The following is a 15,666-nucleotide window of genomic DNA, read 5'->3' on the forward strand; positions in this document are numbered from 1 at the left end:
AAAAATAAAAATAAAAATGTCCTTAGGTGTGAGCAGGCTAGCATGTAAGTCAGTGGCGACATTGAATAATTTAAAGTTGCACCGTTATTTTCACGACTTTATATAAAAAATAAATAATAAAAAAATATTAAAAAATAAAATATAATAATAAAATGAGAAAATAAAATCAAATTACCTAATTAAAAATATAATAATAAAATGAGAAAATAAAATCAAATTACCTAATTAAAAATATATAAAAAAATTAATAAAATAGTATATAAAATATTTTTTAATATAATTTATTATTTAAAATAATTTATATTATATAAAATAATTTTATTCTTTCCACACAGGTAAAATCAAGAAAAAATCATGGTGCGAACATATCAAAGGAAATATACCAACTCACATTGCGGTAAAACACATCCACCATATCTAAGTTATTCTAAAGAAAGTCTAGAAAACGCATTAAAAGCCGTTCAAAATGGTTTAATGAAATTAAAAGAGGCTTCCAAAAATTACAATATTCCAATGAGCACTTTGAGTAGGAAATCTAGAAACAAAAATTGCACGCAAGAAAAAGCGAGGCACCCAACTCTATTTTCAATAGAGGAAGAGAAGACTTTTGTAGAATATATACAATTACTGAGCCATTGGGGATTTCCTTTGGATACAACTGACTTACGAGTTTTTGCACAAAAATACTTAAATAAAATTGGAAAAACTGAATATAGTCTCCAAGATAACATGCCTGGTGTAGACTGGGCGCGTAATTTTCTAAACAGACATAAAAGTGAGATTTCTAATCGGGCAGCTTCAAACATATCTAGCGACCGCGCTCAAACGACACCACAGATGATAGATGATTTTTTTGAAAATTATGAGAAATCTATCGAAGGAATAACCCCTGATTGTATCATCAACTATGATGAAACAAACCTTACTGATGATCCAGGTACCAAAAAGTACATTTTTAAAAGAGGATGTAAATATCCCGAAAGAGTCATTAATAATTCCAAAGCATCAATTTCTTTGATGTTTGCTGGTACCGCAGATGGGCAATCCTTGCCGATATATGTAGTATATAAAGCGGATCATCTGTGGGACCAATGGCTGGAGGGAGGACCTGAAGGAACCAGGTACAACAGGTCAAAAAGTGGTTGGTTTGATTCAGTTTGTTTTGAAGACTGGTTCAATACAATTATAGTTCCGTATGCAAAAAAGAAAGAAGGACGAAAAGTTTTAGTTGGAGACAACTTGTCATCTCATTTCTCAGAATCAGTGCTAAAGACTTGCAACAAATTAAATATAACGTTTATTTGCTTACCTCCAAAAACCACACATCTACTCCAGCCATTAGATGTTGCTTTTTACGCTCCTTTAAAAAAGTATTGGCGTCAGGTATTAACAACGTGGAAGAAGACAGAAGGATTGAAACACAAGACTTTAATTAAAAGTTCATTTCCAAAATTATTAAACAAATTGAAGAACAAGTTATCAGAGAATGGTACGGAATCTGCGAACCTGATTGCCGGATTTAACAAATGTGGGTTATACCCATTAAATTCCGAGCGACCCAAGTCGCGATTACCACACAGAGAGATTGTATCGGAAGAACAAATAGAAAACACAACATCTTCGGTTGTAATAGATATTTTGCAAGATATGAGAAGTCCCACAAGTACGGCCGGACCACCAAAACGAAAAAAGAGATGCAACGTTCCACCCGGAAAGAGTATTATGGCAGATGACTTAGTACGCAAGGGCGAAGTACGGAAGGGTAAGGGTAAAAAAAGTAAACCAAAAATAGAAAGCAAAGAACAAGCATCTCAAGAATATTTATCTATTGAAGGCAAGAGCAATGGAAAGAAAAATAAACTTAAAAAACAGAAACAAAAATTGAAGATAAAAGATTTTGAAAATTTAGACTTAGATCCAGTAAGCATTAAACTATTGATAGCCAGTGTTAAAGCCGAAAAAAATAAAAATAATAAAAACAATAGAACTCCCAATTCTGATACTACAAGTGTGTCCGACAACATGAGTGTTCATAGTGACTCGGACCTCATAGATATTGATTACGGTGAAAACGTTTCTGATGTGGATAGCAACACTGAAGGCGACGAATGTAACAAAAACAACAAACATACTTGCATTGAGGTACCAACGGCTACAGACATTCAGATTCGTGATTATGATGACAAGTCGACTGCTAGATTAAATATAAATGTAAGTCCTGTTAAACAAAAGACTGATTGCAACTTAGAGACTAATAACACTATGAAAAAATACACAACTGATAAGACTGATCACAATCCAAGTCATTTGGCATCGATATGTGACATTATAAGTTTACCCGAACCTATCAATCCTCAAGGTCATACTATAGATTTGCTGGAACCTGGGAATGCACAAATTCATGAGTTTATTGGTTCTCACCATGAAATTGTAGGTCCTTTGCAAACACAGAATGAATCGGGACCGCATTTAAATGTGCACTGTAATGAAAATGACCAAAATTATAATAATATGAGCCGAGAACATGTAAAAAGCAGACAAAAACATGATGAACACGTTACAGAATCTTTATATGCTGTGAACGACCATGTTTTGGTACGCTACTGTGATGATAAAAACAGTAAATATTACATTGGATTTATCGAAAATATTAAATTTGATGGACAGAAATTTAATTACACTGTTAATTTTTACAAAACTATTAAAAAGCCACAGCTTGCGTTTCGGATTAGCAAGAAAATTGATCGCGATGAAGTTGATGACATATGGATTGTGAAAAAAATTATTATGAATAATAATACTATGAAGAAAAAGGAGTTTCTTCTCGCTGAAGAAAGCGATATGGTGTATTTTTGAAATACTTTAAGCCACTTTATTTTTCCAGAATTTGTTTTTATGTTGAGCAAAATTTATAATCTTTTGTTACATTTTATAGCATTTATGTAGCTTTAACTAGGTATGTACCTAGTAGTTACTTTTATGTTTCTTTTCATAATGAGGATTATAAAATAATTTGATTAAAATATATATTAAGTATTTTTATTTATACCTATACCTATTACAGAATTAATTATATCTATTAGCTATCACGTAAAAATTGAAAACAGCCTCCCCTTAAGAATTCCAAATATTGCTTTACTTATAATAGGCACATCTTATTACATTTACTTCTAATTCCAAATAACCCCATTTTATTTAAAATAATAATTTTGTTTTCGTGACTAACTTCATATAATTCACTATTTTCTTAACCGATAAGAATCAAATTGCGATAAACTTCAAGGCAGTCTATTCTAGAATAGTTCCAAATGTCTCTGTAACGGTTTTATTAAGCACAGTTTTATAAAATGTCAAAAATTGGTTAGCTTCTACATAGGATACCAAATAGCCCCAAAGTAGCAATATTTGGAATAGCATACTTAAAAACATATATCTTCAAAACTACGCATGATAGACTTATTGTAGTGGTAGTCATTAAAAAGGTATTATAGGAACTGGTCAAAAAACCCCCTGTCGAGTAAATTAATGCATTGCTCTTTTATTAAATACATGATTTTGCAAAAAAATAAACCAAATAGCCCCGTTCTACGGTATATATTTTATATGTGTGTTTTTGATGTACTTACCTACTTATTGCTGATAGACCCTCATGACTTCCTTTGCACGTAGACTAACTGTTACAAACCAGTACCAGTAGGTTCTATTTTTTATTCTATAGAACGACGTTGGTCGTAAATTTTTTCAAATTCAAGTATTGATTTTCAAATTATCCCTTAGAGACCTTTACGTTTTTTGCATAAAATAACGCAAAATCAGATATTTTGGGGTTCTGGTTCTAAACAATTACGGGTTTAGTATACATTTCGTTTCCTGAATTCGATAGATGTCTAATCTTAAAAACAAAGTTTAAAAATTGTTACTTTTCTCTTTGTTATGTACTCATTTCTTCTTAATTTCCAAAGCCGTTTATTAAAAAATGTTAATAGACAGAAGTTTGGAGTCGTCATTCATTAATAAAAAAAAACATAAAGTTGTCATTATATTGTTATTAAAACTTGGTAATTATTCTATAGACTGGGCGTTATAATTTTTTTTATTATCAACCCAAATACCTAAGTAAGTTGAACATAACTGAACCCAACTTTTTACTAAAACTTGCCCAAATTATTTCAAAATTTCTCACAAATACCACGAAAATATTGCAAAAAAAATACATAATAAAAATAATCATAAGTTTCTAGGAAAAAAAAAATAAAGAATAATATAAATTTAAAGCTGTATAAATATCGTTGCGTCAAACGTGAATTTTGAGTATAGTGCTAGCGTTTATCAAGGTGAGAGTTTTGTTATTTTGCAACACTGCTACGACACAATGTCCGTATGAATTTGACGTTATAAACGACATTATAGGGGGGAAAGGGATTGTTAGCATTGGAGTTTGACAGCCCCATTGCTAGCAATATGCCTTATTAGGTCGATCTCTACGTGATTCCCCCTGGAAACCATCGTGAACAATTCTTGTTGAATTCGTCACGATGGGCTAACTGACCTACTTCATCCTCACCTACCATCCTTCACTGGTACCCCGCCGGTGTATACCGATAGCGCGGGTGGGGTTACCATTCCATTATCATCCATTAAAAAAAAACAACAACATTATAGCGCGACTACCCCATTTTGATACTGTAAGTAATTTTTAGTCGCTTTTAGTTAATATATATTCTTACGTCAAATATTAATGACGTTATTTAATATACGTACTACTTTTATTTTTTTAGCATATATTAATATATAACTCTTGATCTATTTCAGAACGAAAAGAAAGGATATAATGGACGATTCTAATAAGGTTTTTTCTGGAGACAGTATATACGATACGAATATACAATAATCAGAACAATTTTAAATCTCCTAATAAAAGTATAGTAACGTAAAAGTAACGTTTTTTTTTTTCTCTTAACACGCAAACAAATACTTCTTTACAAATATAATCCCATCAACAACATAAAATGTAAAATAATATCAAACTCGCATCGCGGTTCTCCCACTGGAAAAAGTTATTAGATCTCATGTAAAACGAAGTCAGTCTAATTTATAGTTACTGTATCAAAATGTGATATCTTTATTTCTATAATAATTATAATTACTAGGCATTTAGATGGCAACTAATTCTACTAGTAAAATACTTTAGATATAAATATTTATTCTTAATTGCATTGTTTAGAAAGTTAGTGCAAGTTTTAATAAGTGCAAGTAGTTTAGTGCAAATTAGAATGGTAAACATGCATAACAGAATGTACTCTGTGATAATATCCCTTGTGCGTTATCATTCCTGTGAACTAATGTGCCTCTGTACCCTGTAATTTCACTGCCATATCCCACCCTTATAACTAAAACACAGTCACGCTAACAACAATTTCACAGCAGAAACACGAATGAAACAGAGGTACCAAAGTAACAACTTTTGTAGTTTCCCCTCTGGTGATTAGATTTACGTAGTAATCGAAATACACTCCTCGCAAAAATTAAGGGAACAAAAATTTTTGAAATTTTTGGGTGATTTTCAATAGGCTGTATTTCAGTGAAAAATAATCGTACAGGAAATTTAAAAAAAGGGTTTTGAAGCTTGAAAACTCTAGTTTTGGAGCGATCGGTTCAACGGTTTTTCCCGGACCAATTGATTGAAATTTTGGAAAAAATAAGGGAACAAGGTTTTTGTCCCTTAAACTCACCCTAATCCATTCAAAAATCAATAATTTCATGTTTTTCACTTTTTACTCAATTTTTTGTTTTTTAAAAATTCATTATCAAAAAAAAAATCGAAAAAATCAAGAAAATTTTAAAGAAAATTTTTTTTGGAAAAGTCGAAAAAAGTTTACAAAAATTTTTTTTTTCGTTTTTAAGGAAATCAAAGTTTTTGATAAAAACTTTGATTGATGATCGATTTACCGCCGGCATTAGCGTTACCCAAAGCATACCACGTGGAGGTTGCACGGTCGGATTCGTCGTGCATTTTCAGCTTTGTTTAAGAATTGCATGGAAACCGGAGCTCAAAAAATTTTTTCACCAAAAAATCTGAAAACTAGAGTTTTCAAGCTTCAAAACCCTTTTTTAAATTTCCTGTACGATTATTTTTCACTGAAATACAGCCTGTTGAAAATCACCCAAAAATTTCAAAAATTTTTATGTTCCCTTAATTTTTGCGAGGAGTGATTTTGTATTAGATTATTCTTTTATAATTATGATGCTGTGTAGTTGCCAAGTGATTATAATTATTATAGATGTAAATATTTCTAGTTTTGATACGGTCACTATAAATAAAATTGATTTAGTTTTACATGAGATCTCACAACTCTTATAGTGGAAGGATTGCGCATTTTTACATGTTATATTTTTTGTTTTTGATGGGATCTCATTTCCTTTTGAAAATCATTCTCTTTATTTTTCTTGGTTGATATATTATCTTGTCCATCAGCTATAAACACGATGCATTATTTAAATGGATGAACGTAATTTTTAATAATTTTTATTTATTGAAAATAATGAACTATTAGAATTTTACATTTTTCCTTCCTTTCCTAAATACTAAGTGAGTTTGTCAGTGATAAAATTAAAGAACTTTGACAAACAATAATTCGTAAACTATATAAGGTATAATCTGCTGTTATAAGCTACTATTTACCTATTGTTTTACAGGATGCAGTGGGAGCATCAGTTCGTGCGGGTAAGGCTGCATGATATAACAAGCAGCAAAATAAAACGAACAAATTATCACGTACCGATTTATTCCCGGATATAGGTATTTTGATATTCGTCATGTAACACGATTTAACAGTTCTAACGGCGGTTTTCACTCGAACTTTATGAACCTGACATTATACACAAACGCTTTCAAAATTATGCTGTACCTGCATATAATAAAAATCAGTAAATTTTGTGATTAGGAGAGACAAAACAAGTATTATTATTCAAGTGTAATCAATGTAGTTTGTATGTTACGCACATTTTTGTGGACGGATTGTGCCTTCCTACAGTTTACATTCTACGTTTATTACTCCGTAATGTTCGGATAGATCGTTTTGCTCAAAGAGACCAAATATCTGGATATACAACATAATTATGAATTTGCAATGATTACTGGTATATTATTTGTGACAATAAAACGGCTCCCTATCTATAAGAAATGCACATTAACAATCTAATGACACAAAATGTTATGTGAAAAACCGCCTTAAATGGAGTGTAAGTACACTGCGATGTTTTTATAGTTGAAATAATTTAATTCAAGAGCTCAAATATATACCTTAACAATTATTTATTATTGTAATATCGGCTTAGACACGCTCACGATTATAAAAAATCAGTCTAAAATATATTAAGGCAACTTGAGAATACATACTCATTTTATGTGATCCATCCGCATTTACCAATCAATTAAACAAATGTTTAGATCGTATATTAAAACATTAAAAATCAAAATATAATGCTATTTCGAAACCAATGATGGTTGGATGAAGTGAATGATACAAAATGGTTGGTGATGCATTACAGCAGAGGTAAATGCGAACGGAGGGCACTAAAGACACGGTCGTGTCGTAACGTGTGCAATAGTCACCGGTAAGTACACCATCTGTCAATACAGACAGTACGGCCAGCAACATCGACGTACACCTACGGACTTTCACAACCCGTAAACTACTATCGTTTATAAGTAGCTTATCAAGTGTAGCTCCATCAGTGGGATTTGATGTTAATTGTATTGCATAATTATTTATTTAACACTTTATTGCACCAATTAATTTAATGGCAATTAGAAAATTCTAATAAAATACAGTAGCATAAAATACAGATCAAAATATAGACAAAAGTTAAAGGGGAACTGATATAAATTATGGTATATTTTTAAGAAATATTTAAAAAATAGGATCATTTTTCCAGAAATTTGCGAATTGTACCGTTGATTGGATTCGCTGAATTGTTAATTATATAAATGTTTATTGTAAAAGCAATAAAAAAAAAATAACATTTTTATGTTATTTTATTTGAATCATTCTATTATTAAAATGGCAAATCCACATTTTTTTTTAAACTGTACGACGTAAACGAAGAAAATATTTAAACATGTTTATTACGGCGTAGTTATATGGAAAATATTGATACTAAGCATATACGTCAGTGACCTTATTTTCTCCGCGCCGAGTAAACATAGTGTATTTTTCGTTACATATATCTATCTCATGGGATGGAATAGCTACCGCTATACTGCCCTCGAGTTAGAATGAGATGGCTTTATGCGTTGATTTGTTCTTTCTTATGAGACCGCAAACTGAAAGGAATCTATTGTTTGTTAGTAGATATTGTTTGACACTTGTTTTGGGTCGGGACCGGGGGGTGGGGGGAAGAAAGTAATCGTCATGAATTTGACATTAACATTAGTATACACGATGGAGCCTTCTCGATAAGCTACTTTTTATCCTGGTCAGAAGGACGAAGTCGCGGACAAAATATTGGTTTGTTTAGCCAAACAGACACATAAATTACCTTATTAACAGATGGTGTATGACAGTTAAATTACTATAGAGTAAAACGTGAATCAATGCAATTTATATAGTATGTAATTATAAATATGTCAACATTATAGGGGAGAACAAATAGTATACGACAATGACAGTATATAATTTTCAAGCGTTTACAAGTCGGATCACAAGGTAAATTGTACCACTGTGTGTGTGCATGTACATTCGGACATACTGTATGAAAAAATAATGTTTTCAAAGTGACAGACAATCTATTATGAGTGCTAACAAAAAAGTTTATACATAGAAACATGAATAAAAAAATGTATGGATTTTTAAATTACCATGTTATTTTACACATTTAAATAAATAATACACAAAATTTTAACAAATATTTATAAAAATTAACTTTTTAATGACAACATTCGAAAGCCAGCAGTACAATTATAAAAAATCGACGATTTAAGAGCTTGTAAATAAATCTATTTGAATAAAGATTGTTTCTATTCTATTATGTAAAAAAAAGTGCTGCCAGCTGTAATCTTCGACGGGGTAGTCAGAAGCATTTGTCTATGTATAAATAAATACACATACATACATAGTGGTACTAACATATTACCGATCAGTTAAACTAACTTAAGAAACAAGTAAAAAATATTACTCGCTTCACTGTATGATGTATAAATATAATTAAATTGAAATCAAACCATACTTTTATTGTGCTAATTTCTTCAAATTACCATTAGGTACTTGTTTATTTTACAAATAATCATTTTCTTAAGTTAGTTTAACCGCTGATGCCGACCTTAACGCGTGTTTCTACATAAAATGTTGCCTAAATACTCATTAATCAAATATCAATAACATCAATAATTTATCCCCGTAAATTCACAAAACTCAACGTGCTATATATTTCCATAATTTTCGACTTTAAACATTGCATAGATAGAAAACTGCATCACATTTATATATACACATAACAAATAACAGTTTTAAATAAATAAATAATTTGATCACATGTTCGTTATACTGTTTAATTTTAATTAAAAAAAAAAAGCCGCACATACTGCTGCTACATTACCGATATCTTTGAAATTTTTTTTTACTCTAACGTTATAACTAATTCATATTTTACTAGCATAGACAACTACGTTGCCATAACCAAATGTTGAATTAACATTGTAAATCTTCCTTATTTTATCTATACTATTTTTTTTTATTTTTTATACTCTGTAGTTAATATTAAAAATTGTAGTGTGCTCATCAGTAATAATATTGTCAAAAGGATTTTATTAAATTATAAAATGACTCATTAATCAATACAACGATCACGTGGTCAAACCATACATTATATATAAATATAAATCAATGATTTATTTGGTCTCAAAGAAAGACTACGATATTTTTGGGAGAAATTTTTACCTATATCGAAATTTAGAAAATAAAAAATTAACAAAAATAAAAAAGGCATAATACTCGCTTACGTCACCTAATAAAGTATACGCGTTTTGTTACATTAAGAGATGAATATACAAAATGTTTACATATTTTCACAATATATACAAAGTATATTTACACGAGTAAAGCTAACGTTTAATAAAATCTACTCACACACAACAAAGCATTTTTATTTTATATGTACAAAATGGAATATTTATCATGCAACCTAAATATTAACAATATTTTGGTAAGGAATTACATTTACACTTTGAAAGTGTTCCGTATTTGTATATTTTCTAGGAAGCAAATGTGGGAAGATGATATGAAATAAAAATGTATTAATTTTGATCACTCTCTCAAATATAATTGAGGGTGAAACGAAATACAAAGCATGAGACAGAATGATATGTATTTTAATAAATCGTTTTGCGATTTCGATTCAAGATAATTTTCTAATAAGAAATAATCGTCAATATCGGTTCGCAATTAACACCATGTTTTTAACACCATGTATTTAATACCAATTGGTTGATACAAAAAAGTTATGATTATCCAAGGTATCGCATAAAATAAATACAAAAAAAAATACTGTCAAATTTAACCCAAAAATTGGATACTTTTTGTAGTCGGTTAAAATTTATGATGAGTTTATTTATTGATCGATATCAATAAGATAGAATTGTCATATCTAATTAATAACGTTACATAATTTGTGACGAAACCATATTAGAGACCATCGGGAAAATTTGTAAGAGGAACGTCTACCATACAAACTTGAAAACAAAATGTAAAAAAATTCACAATCTCATAAAGTTGACGTTGCCATTTTCTATTTGTACAAAAACATCTATTCTCTTCATAATATGAAAATGTTATGTGCTTGTGTGTTCAACAATATTTTACATATATGAGACCTTATAACTAATAAGATAAATTTCAATTCAATTTGAATCATTTCATACCAATACTCAAAGATTAACTTAAAGATATAAATTCGACGAGTGAATTACAACCGATCGCCTTCGAGTTTAGACTTCGTCGCCTAAGTCCTGAACGCAGTTCTCCGCGATGGGAACGAACTTATCGTCTATTTGGATGAGGAGAATGCTTTTGTCGACGTGTGACCGGAGTTTCGGGTCTCTGTGGTTTGGGGTCCACTTGTGCACAACCTTAGGAAAGTTTTGAAGAATATTAGTTTTAACTTTAAATTTTGAAGCAACTAGAAATTTTAATTCTATTTTATAGAATCCAAAATATTGTATAGTGTAGTAACCAAATAGAATTAAAGAAACAAGTATGCTTTATTTAGGGTAATACGTATCAGCACAGGCTAATAGTACTACTTTGTATAGTAGATCCACTTCTCTCTCTCTCTCTCTCTCAACCTGACCTTACCCTGGTCTTAAATATAAATATTTAAAAAAGAAATGCACCGTCCTCGATAAATATACATATATGTACAGTGCATGTTTTTTTTGTCCATATATTTCTGTGTATACACATATTTGTCCATACACAGATTTCATGTTAAGTGTCCGAGGTGAGAATACTAAAGTAAAAAACGGGACACTTGTAGAAGCGTCGAAATACCGGGAGCTTACAAAGATATATGGTAAATATTTCGTTCATCAAATTTGTAAAATTATTGTAATATCAATGGTAGTTAATCAATAAAAACTATATCATAGACATACCAATCCGTCCATTCCGGCGAGTGGCACCCAGCTGCCCCAGAAGTTCCTGCCGCCCCTTTCCCGCTGATACTCAGACGGCCACTGAACATCGATCCTCCTTCCCAAATTAATACAGTCGTACACCCCCAAAGGCTCGATTATCAACACTTTACTGCCCACACTAACATTTATTTTCAATTCACTACGTCCCGAATCGGACCGTTTGATTTTGGTTTTTATCTCTTTGCTTTTAGAATCTTTTTTAGATTCCTTCTTGAGGATCGACTCTTTATTCGACAAGTCGGAGTAGTGTGTTTCCTTCAGTGGTATCGCTTCAGGTTTCTCGGTGTACCGACCGGTCAGGTCGCGGTAGCTCTCTCGCTCGTGGCGAATCTCTTTGCTCAGTTTCGACAAGTCCTTCGATGTGATTTCGTTTAAGAAATACCTGGAAATGGTTCGTTTTCTATTTATTCTATATTAGGACAAATTTGAGGTTTGTGAATATAATAATGTAAGTACACTTTGAATAAAATGCACATTTAATTAATCATCAAGACAATGCTATGTAAGGATTACATAGATAAGAATGACAGCAAATTCTATGGTGTAATATCGAGCACTTTTTTTAAAAATGGTATTTGTAACACGATAAATACCAATAATATTCAAGAGATTGAATTATTATTATTATATTTAAAAGCATGCAGCATTCATTCGGGTATGTGAAAAGTAATTCGAATTAAAGATTGGTGAAACAATATTGGTATACAATGCGAAAATAGAAAGGAACAAGTACCAGAAGAACTCTGGATTACATTGATCAGAATTAACATTCTTTGGAATTGGTTTACATAATGCACAGTGCATTCATGAAATTAATTATGAATAGAGATGAAGCAAGAGATAGGCACCTGCACTCGGTTCTCTTTGCCTACCTTACACTCTTACGTAATAAAGAGAAAATAAAACAAAAAATAAATCAATAACATATTGATTATATTTAGGAACAAAACCGTAAGCAGATGGTGTATATAAGATTTCAAAAAATAATGCCGCCTAATATAAAAAGTAATAATATCACATTTAACTATTCATTTAATATTAATAAATCATCCATTTATACTTTGTTTTTAAATATTTAAATATATTTTTCTTTCAAGATACAGTTAGAGCAAATCAGTTGAAATCATAAATCCGTCGTACGATTTTATTGGTTTATATGCTTTTATGTTATATTAACCACGAAGGATATAATTAAAAATATCGCAAATTAGAGATTGCTATATACATGGACTGTAGCTAAATTAAATTTGGAGTACCAATCACATTGAAGATGGTATTTTTAAAAGGTATGCTAAGGAGAGAAGAGTCACATAATGGATGAAATTAAAATACTAACTTTGTCTTCGCTATTGGCATGTGTAGATGGGTAACAATGAGTGAATACAGGTGAAGATGAAATCAAATCTGTTGACTCATCGTAATTCATTGGGTATTACCTATGATGGTTTCCATGGGGACTGCCTAGAGGTCGACCTGATAGGATTGCTATCAATGGAGGCCTACTGACCCATTACTAACAATTCTTCTCTTGCAATGGGTAGAAGTTTTTTTTTCGGGTTAATAATATCCACTTTTATAAGGAACTTAGTCCTTGCTATTTAATATTGTGTCAAGAAGTGCCGTCATGTTTCCAAATAGATAACGTCATCTATGTGTAACCATATCTATGACTGCATTTTATTAACTTGCAAATGAAGATAGTAAAATCGTACGGCGAATGATGCAAGTTACAGGTTGGGGATGGTTGTGTAAGCGAGCGGTAGAAGCGTGCTGCGTGCGGGGTGGTCTACCTTTTAAAGTCTCTTTCTTGCCTGGCGTTCCTGTTGGCGATGATTTTGCAATCGGGCAGCGATAGATCAAGTCCGAGCGCGCCCGGCTCCAGCGTCAAGTCCTCTAGCGACGAGTCGGCGCTCGCCGCGCGTTGTGTGCACGCCTTAGCGACACATTACGTACATATCATTGCAAGATCCGCGATTGAAAATTTTTGTGTCCCACAAAAAAAATCTACTTTAATTGTGACAAAACCTGTTATTTTGATTTAAAAACTAAACTACTAAGCCGATTTTGATAAAATCTCTATGGGACCAATTTGTAAATATATTCAGATAAAAACAGTTTAGAACTGATGGAGTTATGAGGTAACAAACATAAAAAAAAATACAACCGTAGTTTCTCTTTATTTTTTAAGTTAGTTGAAAATAAAAGGACTTTAGAAAGATTTTTTTTTATTTAATTAATCTAAAGTGTTTTTTTTTTTACCTTAGATGCTAACACCTCAGGATGCTATCACGAATTTTGATAGCCACATATATTTATGTCCCTTCGCATATTTCTTGAAAGGGTAATCTCTTTCCCTTTTCTAAATTATTTATTCATAAATACATACATCATTATCATTATCTCAGCTGATCTCATTATCTATCCACTGAACACAGGGCTCTCCCAGACTGAGGACTTGGGAACATGACATACATACATGTTCCCAATTAATCCCTTCTATGATATTGTTTAACCTAATACTGTAACTAAACTTTGTCTAATAATTAGAATAAGTTACAAAACCTTTCCAAGCCTAAAATTCAGTGTTTGCGTATATCTGATGAAGAATCAAACGAATATTCAAGCACTACATTCTTTATCTCATATTATGGAGATTTCTCGAAAGAATAATAATGAATAGTTACCTTTGCACTAACAGCTCGTCTCGGTTGGTCTCTCCAGGCTTCCCATCCGCTATCCAAAGACCCCTGAAAATAACGACTGAGTCAGTTTCACAAATTTAGGTTTCACTATTGTAATATATTAATTAGTTTAGGAGTATAAAATAAAACATAGAAAGAGGGTAAGTTAGTAACAGCTAATTTTTAAACTATTTTCTTTTAGATATTGGAATTTTCTTAAATATATTTTTGTAAATAACATACATATATTATACATATAAAACATCCAAACTAATACACACAGACATACAAATGATAGTTCTGTGTAAATATCGAACCCGAGACCATCATGATTTATTGTGAATCTACATCACCACGGTAATACGTAAAGAAATTGAGGGGTGAGCGTGTGGGGCAGACCTGCGGTAGATCAGCGGGGCGCGCGCCGCAACAGGTGCCAGGCCGCGCCCGTAGCGACGATGCCGCCGTCGGCCCCGGGCCCGGCCCTGGCCCTGCCCCGGCCCCCGCCGCCGGCCCTGACCCCGCCGACACTGCGCCACGCCCTCGCCTTTCTGCGCGGCGACTGCTCGCCTGTACAGAACAACGAAATGTGCAACTTTCTACCGTTACTGATGGAACGAGTGAAATCGAAATTTCTAGCATCCATTTTAAAAGAGTATTCTATTACTTTAAAACTTTATATTATTTTTTTGTTAGTGTCGACTCTAAATGGAATGCATATATGGGTAGCAGCACCTCTCTTAGAACATTACCAACTCGCCTGCCAAGCGGTCCAACTACTGGCCAACCTTTCAATACGAACAGGCCTATGTTCAGCCGTGGAGAGTTAACAGCTAATATGATGACAGTCTAAATATTTTGTTGATTTTCGATTTGTGTTTCTTAGAGAAAAATGTTTGATTTTACTGATAGAATATTCCCTCAAAATTACATTAATGCAATTAAATCAATTATCTTGTTACAAAAGTGGATAAACCAAACGATTTACATAAGAATAGACACCTTAAGTATTCGGTTTTTTTTTCAACTACCTTGTGAAACAGCTGGTGTAAAATTGATAGAAAATAAAATGAAACCAACACCATGAAGCTTTCAATTAAAAAATAAAACAAAATCTGTTCAAAAATAGCAAATATAGTTAACAGGGACATAACATATTACCACCTTCATACATGATATATTTTTACATATAAAGTATTTATAACAAGTTTTATATGAGTAAATAATGGCAACACTCATGTCTATTAGATAAATATGGCAACCCAAAATGGCGTATTAAAAGACAAGATATTG

General features: G+C 31.8%; 2 protein-coding genes across 2 annotated transcripts in view; one reads left to right on the forward strand and one right to left on the reverse strand.

Moving 5' to 3' along the window:
• The first annotated feature begins 201 nt into the window (after positions 1–201).
• On the forward strand, positions 202–2,856 carry LOC128200246 (uncharacterized). Its single transcript, XM_052893028.1, has one exon. It carries the CDS (start codon positions 355–357, stop codon positions 2,854–2,856), a length of 2,502 nt encoding a protein of 833 aa, XP_052748988.1. The 5' UTR covers positions 202–354.
• A 3,912-nt stretch (positions 2,857–6,768) lies between these two features.
• Positions 6,769–15,666, reverse strand: part of LOC113513035 (pecanex-like protein 1) — a 33,665-nt gene continuing 24,767 nt past the window's right edge. The window contains exons 22-26 of the mRNA XM_052892758.1: positions 14,773–14,943; positions 14,377–14,439; positions 13,483–13,625; positions 11,651–12,074; positions 6,769–11,125 (exon numbers count right to left, since the gene is read on the reverse strand). Coding sequence (XP_052748718.1) covers positions 10,985–11,125; positions 11,651–12,074; positions 13,483–13,625; positions 14,377–14,439; positions 14,773–14,943 — 942 coding nt within the window. The 3' untranslated portion in view covers positions 6,769–10,984. The remainder of the gene's footprint in view (positions 11,126–11,650; positions 12,075–13,482; positions 13,626–14,376; positions 14,440–14,772; positions 14,944–15,666) is intronic.

This window comes from Galleria mellonella, unplaced genomic scaffold, assembly GCF_026898425.1.
Source record: "Galleria mellonella isolate WM207_F2 unplaced genomic scaffold, CSIRO_AGI_GalMel_v1 utg113, whole genome shotgun sequence".
NCBI lineage: Eukaryota > Metazoa > Arthropoda > Insecta > Lepidoptera > Pyralidae > Galleria > Galleria mellonella.

Excerpts from the sequence above, each read along its gene's own strand:
- LOC128200246 (XM_052893028.1), top strand. The coding sequence starts at position 355 with ATGGTGCGAACATATCAAAGGAAATATACCAACTCACATTGCGGTAAA.